This window comes from Manihot esculenta, chromosome 18 (genome assembly GCF_001659605.2).
Source record: "Manihot esculenta cultivar AM560-2 chromosome 18, M.esculenta_v8, whole genome shotgun sequence".
Classification (NCBI taxonomy): domain Eukaryota; kingdom Viridiplantae; phylum Streptophyta; class Magnoliopsida; order Malpighiales; family Euphorbiaceae; genus Manihot; species Manihot esculenta.
Window position 1 is genome coordinate 2,552,794 of NC_035178.2, and position 16,017 is coordinate 2,568,810.

The following is a 16,017-nucleotide window of genomic DNA, read 5'->3' on the forward strand; positions in this document are numbered from 1 at the left end:
ATAACTAAAAGTATATTATAATCTACTATAACTAAATTGATAAATTATTTAGTAAGATTTGTTTATAATAATAAAAATATAATAAATAAATAAATAATACATTTTAAATGTTTAAAAAAATAAAATAAAATTTAAAATATTATAGATTATCTCCAACTTTGAATTGATGGGCCAGGGTCACTAAATACCCGCAAATAAGAAATCGGTATTCTGGTGTACAATTACTGAATCCTAACCTTATTCTCGTTGCCAAACAAGTAATATTACAACAGTGCTCGAGTACATCGTAGGAAAATGGACTCGCAAAATCGTCGTTTTTCTCTCGTTCAATCATTTGAAATGGAAAGTCCTCACAAATCCGACGGTCAATCCTGAAGAAGGTTCAAGAGGTTGGTAGATACGTGACAGCTGGGAAAATCTGGGAGAAACCAAAACCAACCGGTACGCGCTAAACATGGGAAGAAAGCAACTCGGAGTCGAAATTTCGGAAATAGAAAGACAAAAAAGGGGGAAAAAAAAGAGAGAGAAAAGAAAATAATTCTTCTTAGTCAAATCAATTTCTGTGGATTTTTCAGAGCTTCCCGCATTATCCATTTGACTATTGGGATCGATCGGATCGATCGATCTTTTTGATTTCTCTATATAATTAGATATAGAAGGTTAGTAATTACTTTCTCAATTTCATATCGTTATCGTTCTTATTGTAACAAATTATTTTGAATTCTGGATTTAATTTTGTTTGTTGATAAGAATCTTTTATTTGTTAATTATTGCCTCGATCTTCTAGAAGTAATTGCCCTCAATCAAGTTGTTGCATGTTGTCCCACGCAATTACGATTTTGGAGAGAGATCTGAAGATTGGGTGTTTTCAATTTGTTGGTTATTTGGAGTTCTGATTCTAATTTGGGGGCTTGAAATTTTTGTTTGTAAATACTACTTTTCAACTCTAAATGAACTGTTTGGTTATTAGAAATCACAAAACTGTAGAATTCAAATTGCATAAGTCCGCCCTGGAAAACTCCCGTTGCCCTTTTTTATTTGGCACGTTCTACTGTTGGAAATGGAGCCATGAGGGTTCATTGTTATTATAAAATTTTCCTTCCTTTCATTGGCTTTAAGGACAGTCTTTTGTGGACGGTTCTTCCTTGAGAACTCATGTTTAAGGCCTGCAAGTTTAAATATACTTGGGACGATTTGGTAATGGTATTGCAGTTTCTAATTATTCGTCGTCAATTAATGCCAGATTACTATTGTTATTGCTAGTGTTGATATAATTTTGCATGTCATTTATAGGCGTTTGATTGAGGATTAAATCGGGAGATGGCAAGTGGTTTTGGGGAATCAACAAGCAGGCCACCCCAAAACCCCTCATTTTCTAGCAACAGTAATGGTGATGCTGGTAACTTTGAATGCAATATTTGCTTTGACTTAGCTCAGGATCCCATAGTAACTCTGTGCGGCCATCTTTTCTGCTGGCCCTGTCTTTACAAATGGCTCCACTTTCACTCACAATCTAAGGAATGCCCTGTTTGTAAGGCTTTGGTGGAGGAGGAGAAATTGGTTCCCCTGTATGGTAGGGGTAAAACATCAACGGACCCTAGATCAAAGTCCATTCCTGGTGTTAATATTCCTAACCGCCCAGCTGGGCAGAGGCCTGAAACAGCTCCTCCGCCAGAACCAAATCATTTTGCTCAACATGGATTTGGATTCATGGGAGGGCTGGGTGGATTTGCTCCAATGGCAACAGCTAGGTTTGGGAATTTTACATTGTCTGCAGCTTTTGGTGGGCTCATCCCTTCTCTTTTTAACCTTCAATTGCATGGATTTCCTGATCCTGCCATGTATGGGGCGGCTGCTGGCTTTCCTTATGGGTTCTCTAACTCTTTTCATGGCGGTCATGCACATGGATATCCTCCGCACCAAGGGCAAGGACAGCAAGATTATTATCTGAAGAGGCTACTTCTGTTTATTGGTTTTTGTGTTCTCCTTGCTCTCATTTGGCAATAGATTAAATCTATTTTCACATCCTGTTAATGGATGTTTAGGGCTCATCATTCTCACGTCTTTGTAAAGCCGTTAGTGCACCTTTTTTTTTTTCTAAATTTTTTTGGTACCAGGGAAATTGTCCATATCGTACACTGTCAGAACTCTTGTAGCTCCTGTATGTTTTCGTCATCTTTGTGGAATGTGATTTGATTGTTTTTTCTTGTTATGTTGTAAGTTCTTTGGCATCCATGTGCAAACATGGATTGAGTGGATCCTTATGGCAAGTTAGCTACCACATAGTAGAAGCAATGCAGTTAAAGTATATAGTAGTTTTCCTTTATTCACATTTTCCTGATAACCAAAATACTTGCTCCCCTCATGGTTTCAGTCCTAATCATGTGTTTACTAGTGTAGCTTCAAACTCTTGCTCTTTTCTCATTTGAGGAAACTTGTTTATTGATAGTGTGATTATAGGGCCAGAAAGAATTGCCTAATTTGACCAATCAGGTAATAATAATATGTAGCAAAAGATATAGACTGTAAATTTTCTGTCTCAACTAGAGAAGGAAGTGACATATGATTCTTGGACAATCTGTATTTATGTAGCAATAAATGAGTGCCTTACTATTAGTAAGGCAGACGATTCACTGTTATGTGATTACTGGTGCTGGTTTAATGCCTGGCAAACTTATGAACGAGGATTTGCTATGAATTGTCATAGTCCTGGTAATAGAAGTTATTTCTGCCTCATGAGTCGAAATGGCCTATGAGATTTAATGAGAATAGCACTCTTGGATTAGTCTGTTTCTGTAGCTATCAAATATGCAGGTGGTTGGTCAGGCTCCTGGGGAGGTAAGGTTATCAGCTACACTTGAGATGAGTTATTTTAATTGGAATTTATGTGATTATAGTTTTCGTCTCGATGGTATCTATGGTTTGTCAATTTATGAAATTTGTTCCTAGACATGGGCTGTCGTATGCTATGAAATTTCTTGGTACCCTTGTTGCCTTAAGTGGAACTAGTGTACTCATCAAATATATTTGGAGTTCGCTTTTGTGCTATAGATTAATGTTTATCGTTAATATTATGGTTATTTTCTTGAATGTCATGGTTCATGGACTTAGACCAACTCAAGTCATGTGTTATACTTGGTGCTTCAGAGTATCTTAGATTGTATTTTCATGATGATATCTGCTAAGTTAAGGCAGTGGTTCAACCACGATGACATTTTGATACAGTTGTCTTTAAGGCGCCTATTTGTTTCAGACTTGTGGGTTCTGACGTATCATTGTAGTAAATGATGCACGTGCCTAGTGGACTGGTATATCTGGAACCATTTGGCTAATTTGCTCTCATTAGTCCTCTACTTGGCTTGATGCTCGATCCTGTCAATGTTCCTTTGACGTTTGAACAGTTACTTGAGACCCATCCAGAATGGATTCACATGTGGATTCAGCACCCACAAGAAGTTACTTGAGACCCAGGCATACCTATATGATCAACAATCATAGGCGAATGCCAGTTCTACTGGGAGAGTTTCATATTGTAACTTGAGGCGCATTGATCTAAGACCATGCAAAAGGAGTTTGTATTATTTGTGGAATGGACAACTGCTTGAAGGTTTTAGGTGAATGGTATTTCATTTAGTGTTCTCTTTGGTTATCTATCACTTTCTCCTTACAGAAGGCAAGCGAAAGAGGAAACAAAGCATAGTGGATCTAGGCTGTGTAACGCCATGAGGGGTTACTACTTTTGGCTTGGTTAGTTTGCCACAGTAGAGGTGAATATAACGAAGAGGCTTCAACCCCAAAAGACATGCTATATGGATGCATTCGCATTACTTTCTTTCAAATTGGAAGCAGAACTTGTGGAATTGGGAACTACAAAGAAATGCCAATAACTGAAGGTTGTAGGACCTAAAGAAAACTAGTATAGGTTTGCTGAAGATATTTGGAGCATGAACTGTCGATGTGCTTCTTTTTCTTTCGCAAGATGTGTGGTCCTAAATTGATTTTCCAGATGAGCAATCAATCAATGGGCGTTCTTCAATGGCCTGACCCACTGCCAATTTGAAGATGCTTGCTGATGTGGCCCCTTGATGCTGAAAATATAGAAAAGAGAAACTGAAGAACTATTTTTATTTTTAGCACATGGGTTGCTTGATTGAGATTGAGGCATCAGGTAACATGCAAACTCGTAGTTGAAGCTTTTGTGTTCCTTTGCTTTTTATTTCCCTACTTTATGCAATCGAAAAAGAATGGAATAGGAGAACTCGGCGGCAATAGGAGTTTTCAAATTTCAAGAGATTATTTTGTTTTGGCTTGAAAAAAGCAAAATAAATAAACTGCGTTGCATTTATTAATTGTATGAATAAAGAAAGAGTGCTGAAGCAGATAGCTTTCTGAATTGAAAATGGATATTTATTAAGGCTCTCAATTTTTTCTTATATTTATGTGGGAGCTAACATGTTCTTGATTCTTAAGTCGCAACTTTTGCCGGTTTGCTGAGGATGGGGAGCACATGGTTGGCCCTCCATGGCATGCCATAATGCTTTGCTTGGAGGCCATTGGTTTTTTTTGTTTTTTTGTCGAAAGCTTGGAGGCCATTGTTAAACCACACGATGGGCCTGTTTAATACATACACAAGAGGTCCGGTTGATTTTTTTTTCAAAGACTATTTAATATTAATTTTACCGTTCTTAAGTTTAAATATAATTTTAAATACGTTAATTAAAAATTTTAAAATTAGTATTTTTATCATCAAACTCAAAACAACAGTATAATATTTTAACTTATTTTTTCAACATCTAGTTTAAAGAATTGCTTTTTTTTTTCAACGTTTAAAATTTTAATTTTTTCCTTCTAACTTTTTCAACTTTTCCAATTACAATTTTCAAATTGTCTAACTGCCCCCCTTTTTCTCTCTTTACATGAAAAGTCCCTCGCATTTCTGTGGAATTGTTTCTTGGTTTTGTTTGTGGCGGTGTTGCCAGTTTTTGCTAGCAGTAGCTTCTCCCTTTTAATTTATTAAATGTTTTTTTGCCTCATGAATAAGGATTTGGATTTAATTTTCATCTTGTATGGAGCTTTTTCTTTTCTTTTCTTTTCTTTTTTTTAAAAAAAAGTAGATATGCAGTTTATGGATCATATGGTTTATATAGGTTAATTTTCTTTTTTTTGGAGCCTGGTTTTTTAGCTTATTAGTGGAATTAATGGTTCAACTCCTTTTCGTTACATCACAAGTACTAGCTCCTGAATAATCAAAATAGGTATAGAAGATCCAAAGATTTAGCCACCTTTGAAGATTCTTGTCTTGCTCATTATTTTTATTATTTTTATAGGATTTTATATAAAATTAGCAAAATCCATATGTGACATTTTTTTACATATGATTTTTAAAACAGGGATTATTGTTTGTATAATTTGAGTTTGATCAATGAAGTCCTAATATACAATCAACAAGCCAGAAGTACCCATGTGTCAAAGTTTTCCCATTAATATCCATTGAACTAAAGTGAATAAAAAATAAAATTATTATACATGCATATAATAGTTCTGAAACTAACTGAATGGTTTATATTTACAGGAGAGGGTTTCTTTTTTTGAGACAAATACATTATTTTCGATGTAATTCTTTTGTGATAATGAAAATTTTTTTGTATGACTAATTTGTCTTAATTAGATATTTTTTTTTCTTTTAAAATCTTGAGGGATGTTGGTAGATGTAATGACACAGGCCAGTCAATAAACTGTACGACTTGAAGAAGAGAGTTTTTAGCGTATGAGAAGGTTGGAATGAGACGATCTACATGGAAAATTAAACAAATGGTCACCAAAATAAAACATAATGAAGAAGATTCCGAGAAAATACTGAAGACTCTTCTTCAAAAAGCAAACAGATAATAGATTAATGTGAAAGCTTTGACCCAAGGAGTACAATCTCTGTACTGACCACCGACGTGAATTACTTAGTAAAGTGTAATAAATTTAGCATATACAGCAAGTCATCAGCACATGCCCCTCATTTAACCACACTTTGATTACTTTCATGACTGTGGGGTCGTGGGTTACATGTCGGTGACTAAAATTCCATGCATGTAAGTAATGACTTTCATGTCATTGAATAGGTTTTAAAATTGAGTTTAAATTATGATGTATATAAAATGTGGCTCTTTTAAAATTAAGATATGTATATATTACTACTCTAATTTATTAATTAGAATCGGAAGGAGCTTTTAAATTTGTTCATGCTATTAAAAATTTAGATAAAAAAATTTCAAAATCAAAGACTGAAATGTAATTGGATACTTTTAACTCTCACCTCTCCAGATTATAACTCTACTTATTTAAAATCCGTACAAAATTTTAAATTCACTTGCAATAACGGTCCTAACATAATGTGTATTAGGAATTCAACATTAAATGAGCCGATTAAAAAGTGTCTAATATAAATACAACAATTCATTATGAAATTACAGGTATTAGATGAATTTTCATATCGAGAAGTACATATACCTTTTCCATTATTAAGTATATGGATTTGATTCGGTGTTTTTTTAATTTCATGACTTCCTCTATAATTCCAATTTTAAACTATTTAAAAGTTTGATATCCAACTCAATTACTACTCTCCGTTTACTAAATTAGCTCATTTATTATCCTAAAACCTTAAATCCATACATGTCTTGCCATCTTATTAATCCTTAAATTTCATAGTCATCAAACCACAATTGAAGCCAATTGTTTAAAAAGAAAAAAATAAAAAAATTTCCATGCATATGTATACTTGAAATGCCATAAAGGCGCCTAGGAATTTTTGAATGAGGGTGTTAGCTGCATTGGTTGTGCTGAAATGCTAGTGATGGGCAATTTCGTGAGAGGAAAGAGCAATGAACCTGGCTGGCTTTGCTCATTTGAAGCTTCTTTAAATTTTCCTCTGCAATGAGTAGCTAAAATTAGTTTGTAGTTGGAGGTTCAAAATTATATTATATTTTATTTTAGTTTCGAAAATATTAATATTATGTAAGCCTACTACTTCACATGTTGTAATGATGGCAATATTACATTCGCATTAGTGAAGGATAGGAGGTGGACCTAATAGACCATATGTATTTCTGTTTTCTTAAAGGATTTTAGTATATTTTCTTCAACAGGATGAGATGTCATCATCTCTGTTAGATATCATTTTACTTGTGATTATTGCATTGAAACATTAAAAAAATTAAATTCACAAAGTAATTAAAATTTTATCATTGTTATAAAAATTATTTTTAAATTAATATTAATATTTTTCATATTTTTAACATTTAAGACATTTAGAAAAATAAATTTATACAACAATATCAATAAATAATTTAAATTAATCTATAAAGAAAAATAATTCAAATTCAATGTATTAAAAGAAAAGGAAATACATAACCTAATTCAAGGAATACTTTCTTACCAATTTTTTTATAAAAATTTTTACTAAACACTATTCAATAAAATTTTATTAATTTAAATTTAAGTGTAGAATCGACTCTAATTTCATTAATTGATCAGATATAAACAAATGTGAGTCCAATGAATGATGCCAATTCGTTGGGAAGTCATGCGCAGAGAGCAGGAGAAGCTGATTAAGAGAGATCAAGTTGGCAAGGTGAATGTGGCGAAAACGTTGTGGAACTATGGAGTTTTGGTCGACGGCTGCAATTGAATAAGCATGTATGGCCTGTAATTAACAAGGTTATGCTTCAAATGGATTCAAAATTCAATGCTTTTATGCTCCTGAATTGGAGAATTGGACGTTTTCTCGCTGGCAGGCGTTTACTGTGAGGATTTTGTGCGAGTAGAGCAGGACTCTCTGCTCGTGCACTTTGGCTTTGGCTGGCCAATTTTCTTGCTGTTTTAATGCCATGAGCTAATTTGAATTTGTGTAGTTCAAATCTATTAAAAGAGATAAAATTCTTAAGAGAAAAATAATCCGTACATTCCATTTTATCTTTTAGAAATGATGTTCGATTTTTTTATTATAAATAATATATAACTTAAAGTTGATGATTTAATTATTGTGGTAATAAAACATAGCTTAAAGGAAAAGGGAAGTGAGATTTGCATACATTTGAAGTTTGGTGGTTTACCATCTACTCTAGTTTCATTTCTGTATATTCCTAATTATGATAAATAAATAAATAATAATGATTAGAAAAATTGAATTTTCTTAAAATCGATGGATTTTGACCCATAAAAATGTAGGTGAGTGTCCTAGTTTTGCCACCAGAACCTGCTTTTTTAGTCTTACATTTTTGGCTGACTCTACAATTTTTCAAGCTAAATTTGGCCAATTAGAGCATCTTTGACATTTTAATTAATAATAATTGTAAATATTATATAATTTATGTTCTACAGACAGTAGTTTGGCAGGGAGTGAAAGGTCCAATAACAAATTGACAAAATTCATTGATAATTACTAAGAAATATATATAAGCATGAATAATAATACATAAGGAAGAATTAAGAATTAATAATAGTAATTAATGGAAGACTTGGATTTAAAGCATTGATGAAGCATAGTTTTCCCAGAAGGCGATTGTTCAACCCATCTGAAGGGGAAGTAGAGTGAAGCATCAACTACCCCCCCTTTAACTTAGTATACATTGATTATTTAATAATTAAGTTTTTTTTTTATATTAAAAATATAAAAAAGAAACAGTCTTTCTTTTTTGAATTACAAGTGTGAACTCTTATTAGAAAAGATTATGAAAAGTGAAATATTAGTACAGGACCATGCAATGATGTCTCCTGGTTTATCTTTTCTGTGCAATTTGCTTTTCTTTCTTCAGAATCAAAGCCAACACAAATGCTTGTAACAGGTTAAACTGTAATTGAATCTCCATAGTAGAGAGAGATTAAAAATAAAAAAACAAAAGAGAAAAGGCAACTGTCATTTTAGATTTGGAGAGAAAATGTGAGATTTCACTTTTCAAAATGACAGCAAGCAAAGGAGAGAGATGGAGACTTGGGGGACCCATTACCCAAAAAGGCTTGAAATCTTCCTTCTACAATTCCAAGCAATGTAAATTCATTCAACAAACTATGGCTTTGAAGAATTGTTGACCAAGCTCACCCATACATCCACCTATATATTTTTACATTTCTAATAAACTAAATCTAATTCAATAATTAAACTCTTAACCCAAATCTACATACCCACATAAAAACTCAAACATCTTCACCTAAGAAACCAAAACTCTCCAATGCTTAGACTCCTCACTCTTCAACTCCTCCTCCTCCTCCTCTTCTCTCACCTTTTAACCACCAATGCCACCGCCACCGCCATTACTCAACAGTTCAAAGAAGCTCCACAGTTCTATAACTCCCCAGATTGCCCTTCTTTTGATCAAGATGAGAGTGATTCAGAATCGGACGGTGAAGGCACCATCTTTTGCTCCGATCAAGCAGTCCATGTAGCAATGACTCTAGATACAGCATATATACGTGGTTCCATGGCGGCAATTCTCTCTGTTCTTCAACACTCCTCTTGTCCCCAGAATGTTGCCTTCCATTTCGTAGCTTCTGCTTCTGCCAACGCCTCTCTCCTGCGCACCACCATCTCCTCCTCCTTCCCTTACCTCAATTTCCGAGTTTACACATTCGATGACTCGTCCGTGTCAAGACTCATCTCCACCTCTATCCGTTCTGCACTAGATTGCCCATTAAATTATGCTCGAAGCTACTTGGCCAATATCCTTCCTTTATGCGTTCGCCGAGTTGTCTACCTTGACTCAGACCTCGTCCTCGTCGATGACATTGCAAAGCTCGCCGCTACTCCACTGGGTGAAAAAACTATTCTTGCAGCTCCTGAATACTGCAATGCAAATTTCACTTCTTATTTCACACCAACTTTCTGGTCTAACCCTTCTCTATCACTCACATTTGCGGATAGAAAAGCTTGTTACTTTAATACTGGAGTTATGGTCATCGATCTCGATCGATGGAGGGCAGGAGACTACACTACCAAGATCGAAGAATGGATGGAGCTGCAAAAGAGAATGAGAATATACGAACTGGGGTCTTTGCCACCATTCTTGCTGGTTTTTGCAGGGAATATTGTACCTGTTGATCACCGGTGGAACCAGCACGGGCTCGGCGGTGATAATTTTAGAGGTCTCTGTAGGGATTTACATCCGGGTCCTGTTAGTCTCTTGCATTGGAGCGGTAAAGGGAAGCCATGGGCTAGACTCGACGCTAACCGGCCATGTCCTTTGGATGCTCTATGGGCTCCATACGATCTCTTGCAAACTCCCTTTGCGTTGGATTCTTGAAGACATATAGAAACAGCCTATATATGCTGCTCTTTCCGGAATCTGGCCGTCGGCACAGCACAGAGAAGAGGGAGGGATCTGAAACAGATGAAGATGATATATATACAGATATGTTACAGTTTCCAAGTTTTAATTAGGTAAGTTTCTTCTGTAGATGATTATAGAGGTGTTCATATACATCTATGAAGAATGTTGAAATTATCATCACTTGAATGGTACAGAGAAGGAAAAATTTTACTGCCTTTCAAATAAGGAAGAACCCAGAAAAGAGAGAAGGGGGGATTCATGAACTTCCGCCATAGCTGGTCAATTAATTGTATCAAAGAGAGCTGTTTTGCGTAGTTTCATGAATCATTATTTTGTTTAATAAGAATAATCTAAATATTTTCTGTAATTCCTTTTTTTTTTCCTAATATAAATTCGATGGTTATGTATCATTAATTATATGGATGCTTTATACATAGATTTTTTTTTTTGGAGCAGGAAGCATGAATAATTAATGATTTTGTATAATTAAAATAAAAATTAATATATATTTTTCTTGGAAAATTTCTAGGTCCTGCAACTAAAATCTATCTCTACTGCATTTACCGTACATGTTTTTTTGTACTTGTTTTTTACTGTATGTAATATTTGAGCTGTGCACTATTTTTCCTTTTTAATATCATTTACTACTTTTGAAATTAAACAAATTCCAGGAATATCTTCTGAACTATGCTATAATTTAAATGGGAAATGAAGAGTTGCCAACTGAGCAATGCCTTTTCTCATCAATCATTCCTATACTATACTATAGAATGGTTCATGCCAGCTCTTGCTGATAATTACCTCCAATAAAAATAATATTATATATATTAATTTTAGTCGATGAAGATTTTTTCCAATCCAAAAGCTTACCAAATATAAAAATTAATTAGATTGAATACCCAATTAATGAATTAATTCTTGAATTTCTAGATCCCAAAATCATCGTTTTTCTTAAACATATATATAAAACTGAATTTAGTAAAAATAGTACTAAAATTGTCAACTGAGCAACGACTTTGAATATGCCATAGCCATGCCACCCTGTATGAATACATAATTTTTAATTTATAAAAATTTGAAGTAATAAAAAATGAATTACAATAATAATAATAATAATAATAAAAAGTGTCGGTAGGGCAAAGGAATGAACATAGGGACATAGGGGTGGGTAACTGTGTGAGTGACGCGTGTCAGACATTGAAGAAGAATCTAAATTAGCTAAGTCTATGCATGTGTACCCTACTTTCTGTTTTTCGGTTCTCAAACTCTTTGGATATGAAGATATGCCCCTTAACTTATCTCCCTCCTTTTCGATTTAATTTCACTCACATCCCTTATTTTATCATTTTATTTCTGTATTATCTCTCAATTCTTTTTCTTTTTGCATAAAAAATAAATTTAAATATTAAAAATATTAATCGAATTTAGGTTTGAATAGTGTAATTTTTCCAATATCCTACATATTGTCATATTTATAAGCAGTTATATCAATAAGGTATTTTTATGCATCAATCCCATTAACTTTGGCTAAGATAGAAAATAGTAAATAAGATCAAACCATTAATTTCAATTTCTAAACAGAAACAAAGAAAAACACTCGAAATTAACTCATATAAGAGATTTACAATGTTAAAGTCCATAATTCATATTTTAAAAAAAAAAAAAAAAATTCTAGAACTTGAATAAATCTAATTTCAAGTACATCTATATCGTTGTACCACATCGGACAATATACACAATAATAAGACAAACATACTTGAATTTAAATTTACAAATTTAATTTACTAACTCGGGAATAAATAATAATTATTATTATAATAGGTATTAGTAGACTATGTTCAATTTTTTAATAGACAATTTATTGATTTGTTTTAAGAGAATATTAATAGAGATAAGAAACCCTTTATCTCAATCTTAGAACATAGAGTTGAAATTGGAATGGATTTGGTTGGTAAGTTTAGTCCAATTTTTAAAGCAGAAAGCCAACGGAATTTGAATACGACAGAGTAATTATATTGGCTGAATGGTACACCACTTGGTGAAAAGAAATTCCTTTTCTTGAATTTTAAATACATGAAATAAATAAATAAATAAATAGTATAAAGGATATTATTATTATTCTTCTCCTTTAGACTTTCCAGATAAATGAGTGAAAAAGGAACAAAGAAAAATCATAGAGAACGCGTTTTCTAAAGGAATGCGCGTTTACATAAGCAACCAGGACATCGTGGATGCCCATTTTTTGTTTTTGTTTTTGTTTTTATTTTCTTTTTTCCACTTTCTTTAATTATTGAATCAGTTCGTCTGACCAGTGTCTGGTTCGGACCTAACCGGCAATTTTAGTTTGAAGTCTAAAGGGATTAAAACATTTTTTATTTTAATTTTAATTGATTTTGATTTCAATTTATATCGATATGATTTTTGTTTGACTTTTAATTAAGCCTCGACGTAAGAGATTATTAAAAATTATTTACATTGTTGTTTGAGGAGAAAAATATTATTAACAATATAATATTTAAAAATATATTTTAAATTTAACTTTATATTAAACTTATTCTATTATTAAATAACTTCAAAATTATATTCCTCAAAATATCTAAAGTAATATATATATATATATATATTTTTATATAGCTATCAAGCATAAAGCAAACAGGACAACCCATCTGAAAGTAGGTAAGCCTATGCCTCTTTCATTCAGTATCAGTTCACACCATACCAAATTTCCTAATTCTTCCATGCCTACAAGGTTTAAAAGCAAAGATGAAAAAGGAAGTTACGTATTTTAGGAGAAAGAAGAAGAAGAAGGAGGAATGAGTTAATATTTATTTTATTATTATATTATATTATTTAATTAAATGAGTAGTTATTCACACATTGCATTATCAATGTTATTTTCAATTTTTAGGCTTCCTTCCAAAAGACTTCTCTGTTAGAAAGGTTTAGTATTATTACAGAGAATTTGGCTCCTTCCTCTTCAAGCCTAGACAGATAGAGTTAGGTTCTAAAAATAAGTAGAGTTTGATCTTCAAGTTGACTAATTATATAATAATGGAGAGCACTAAAAAACAATATTCCATTCGGTACAAAATTAAAATCAAGGATATAAGGTGAGTGTGGTTTTGAATAATTGAGTTTGACATCCATCAAAATTTTTTGAATTCAAATTAAACTCAAAATCGACTTTTTCAAATTCTAAATGAATATCAATTAAAAGACAAGTCTACTTCGATCGCTTAATAAATTTTGAACAATATGATTTATTTATGATCTTAATAAATTTTAGATTAAATAATTAATTTAAAATTAAATAACTTAGTTAAATAAAATTATTTCTAAATTAAATCATGAACCTACTAATCAAATAAATTTTCAAATTTTAATAAACTAAATAGCTGCAATTTTAAATTTATTCGTTTATTATACAAACCTTTAGATTCATTTTAAAAATCGATTTAAGTCTCGATTGGACTCAAATCGAGCCTAATCAGCTTTGATTGAGCTACTCCTCGAATAGCTCAAAACAACCTAATTCATTTGATAAGTTTTTATTATTTATAGAGAGTAAAATCCAATATTTAAACTAAGGAAATGTATGCTGCAAAGAGTACAGTATAATTCCTCCTTAATAACTATCGGGTCTCGCACACCTTTAGACTGAATCAGAGTCCACAAAAACAGACCAGACCTTGAGCTCGAAAGGCCCCTAGACAGGCCTGTTCAGTGGCTTCAACCCAGGATTTAGCATGAAAGATAGGTCAGGTCGTTTGCGAGCCCAAACCCAGTAAAGAAGAGATCGGCCCAAAAAGGAGACATGGGGAGAGATGAGCAAGTCCCGTCCTTTCATAGCCCTATTTACATGCGCAATGGAAAAAATTAAATGGCCGCCTAACATAGATATGGCAACTGATGATACGGGCCCGCCTGACAGAGACAAACATCACTGTAGCAGAAAGGCCGTTAGGCGCCACTGGCAAGCAAGAAGAAAAGAATAAAAGGAAAGAAATACCCCTAAAAGGATCAAGTTTACACACACAAAAATTTTATTCTCTGAATCTCCGAACATCACTCCTCAAATTCCATACTTCTTCTGTCTTCTTCCCTCTAACCAATTCCCCCTTTTGGTTTGAACAAGTAGACTTGGGTTTTCTTTAATGGGTTTAGAACAATCATTTTCAGAGAATTAAGAAAGTTTTAAAGGACCATCTTGCAGTTCAAGTTCTTGTAATGATGCTGTTACATATCACCATTCAGCTTCACATGTAATGTATGTAGTGAATGGCAGTGATTTCTCTTCCTTCAATTATGTTTAATGATTTTTAATGAGTCATGACACGTGGTGCTATCTCATTTATCTCTTACATAATCCTTATTAAATTTCACTTTCACATGTCTAATAAAGTCCAAAAACTTTAATTTCAAGATACAACATCAGGGTCCATCTGTATTTATGTAATTTCTATTGTCATGATTCATTCTAAATCTACATTATTTTTATAACCTTTCCCTCTACCCTTGTCTTATAATTTGAGCAACTTCAGTTTAACCAATGAAAGAGAGAGAGAAAAAAAACTGGTCAATTCAAGTCTCAGTTTTTCATTTTCAATTGCTACAGAATTCTATTATATTTCAGGGGTGGCAAATCAGAATAGACTGACGTGTTTCATGCTTCCTAGCCAGGCAAAAGGCACAACTTACTGTCTTATTTCATATGTAATTACCTAAAATCCTAAGAAAACACTGCAATTAGCTGCAACATACCTTTCTAACCAACCATCTGATGCGTTTGAAATTTACACATATGTACATTATGGTAAGTTCTTTAGTTAAAAAATAAAAGGTTGCTGTGTCTTGCACGCAGGCACACCTTTCAGCTTATTATTTTAATACATTGTGGTTGGGGGAGGAAAATGAGACCACTCATGCCCATATCAAATTATATCAAATGGGAATCACATCTTAATTAACAACTAATTTTATGCTTCATTATGCAATCTCGCTCTGAAAAGTCCACTTGAAATCATCTTTAACATAGTTTATGAAGTAGTTTTCAATTTATATCATTTCAAGAAAATCTTGCTTCAAAATGCCGCAGTAATTAATTTTATATTTGCTTCCAAAGTAAAAATACATGACCAAGCTTTTTTTAAAAAATAATTAGAAAAAGGACCAGGTGAAATTACTATAGACTTACTTCATGATCTGCTATCCTTTTGCCATGGAATTTTCAACCATTAAGCATAACACCACTGCTGATATTAACCTGCCAAGAATTATAAAAATATCATGAGAATTGACTTTAATATCAAAAGGATTAATATCATGAGAATTGATTGAGTTTTACACTTACCGAGTTCGAGAATTCAAAGATAATCCAAGGCATTAAACCTTTTTTTTCTTTTTTCTGAAACTTTTTATGCCTTCAGATAGTGACGGCCATCAATTTTCCTGGAAGTCACTATGGATTGCATCTCAATTGACAGTGATAGATCAACTATGTATACAGTACTTAGAAGAAAGGTTTATTTCGTAGCTGTTAAACTCTTGTTTCTTATAGGCCGGATTTCATGTCTCATAAATGTAAATCTCATTAGAATAAAAATTTCCTATAATCACATATATTATTCAACTATATGCAAAAGAGAGGATGAAACATCAGCATCTACATGTTCTTACATTAGAAGCCTCCTATACCTTAGAC

General features: G+C 32.9%; 2 protein-coding genes across 2 annotated transcripts; both read left to right on the forward strand.

The window, feature by feature from the left end:
* The first annotated feature begins 394 nt into the window (after window positions 1-394).
* Window positions 395-2,212, forward strand: LOC110606647 (E3 ubiquitin-protein ligase RNF185). Its single transcript, XM_021745551.2, has 2 exons — window positions 395-659; window positions 1,294-2,212. Exon 2 carries the CDS (start codon window positions 1,321-1,323, stop codon window positions 2,005-2,007), a length of 687 nt encoding a protein of 228 aa, XP_021601243.1. The 5' UTR covers window positions 395-659; window positions 1,294-1,320; the 3' UTR covers window positions 2,008-2,212.
* Window positions 2,213-9,091: 6,879 nt separating this feature from the next.
* Window positions 9,092-10,733, forward strand: LOC110606646 (probable galacturonosyltransferase-like 1). The gene has a single exon (XM_021745550.2). The coding sequence runs from the start codon at window positions 9,222-9,224 to the stop codon at window positions 10,287-10,289; it is 1,068 nt and encodes a 355-aa protein (XP_021601242.1). The 5' UTR covers window positions 9,092-9,221; the 3' UTR covers window positions 10,290-10,733.
* The last annotated feature ends 5,284 nt before the right edge of the window (window positions 10,734-16,017 follow it).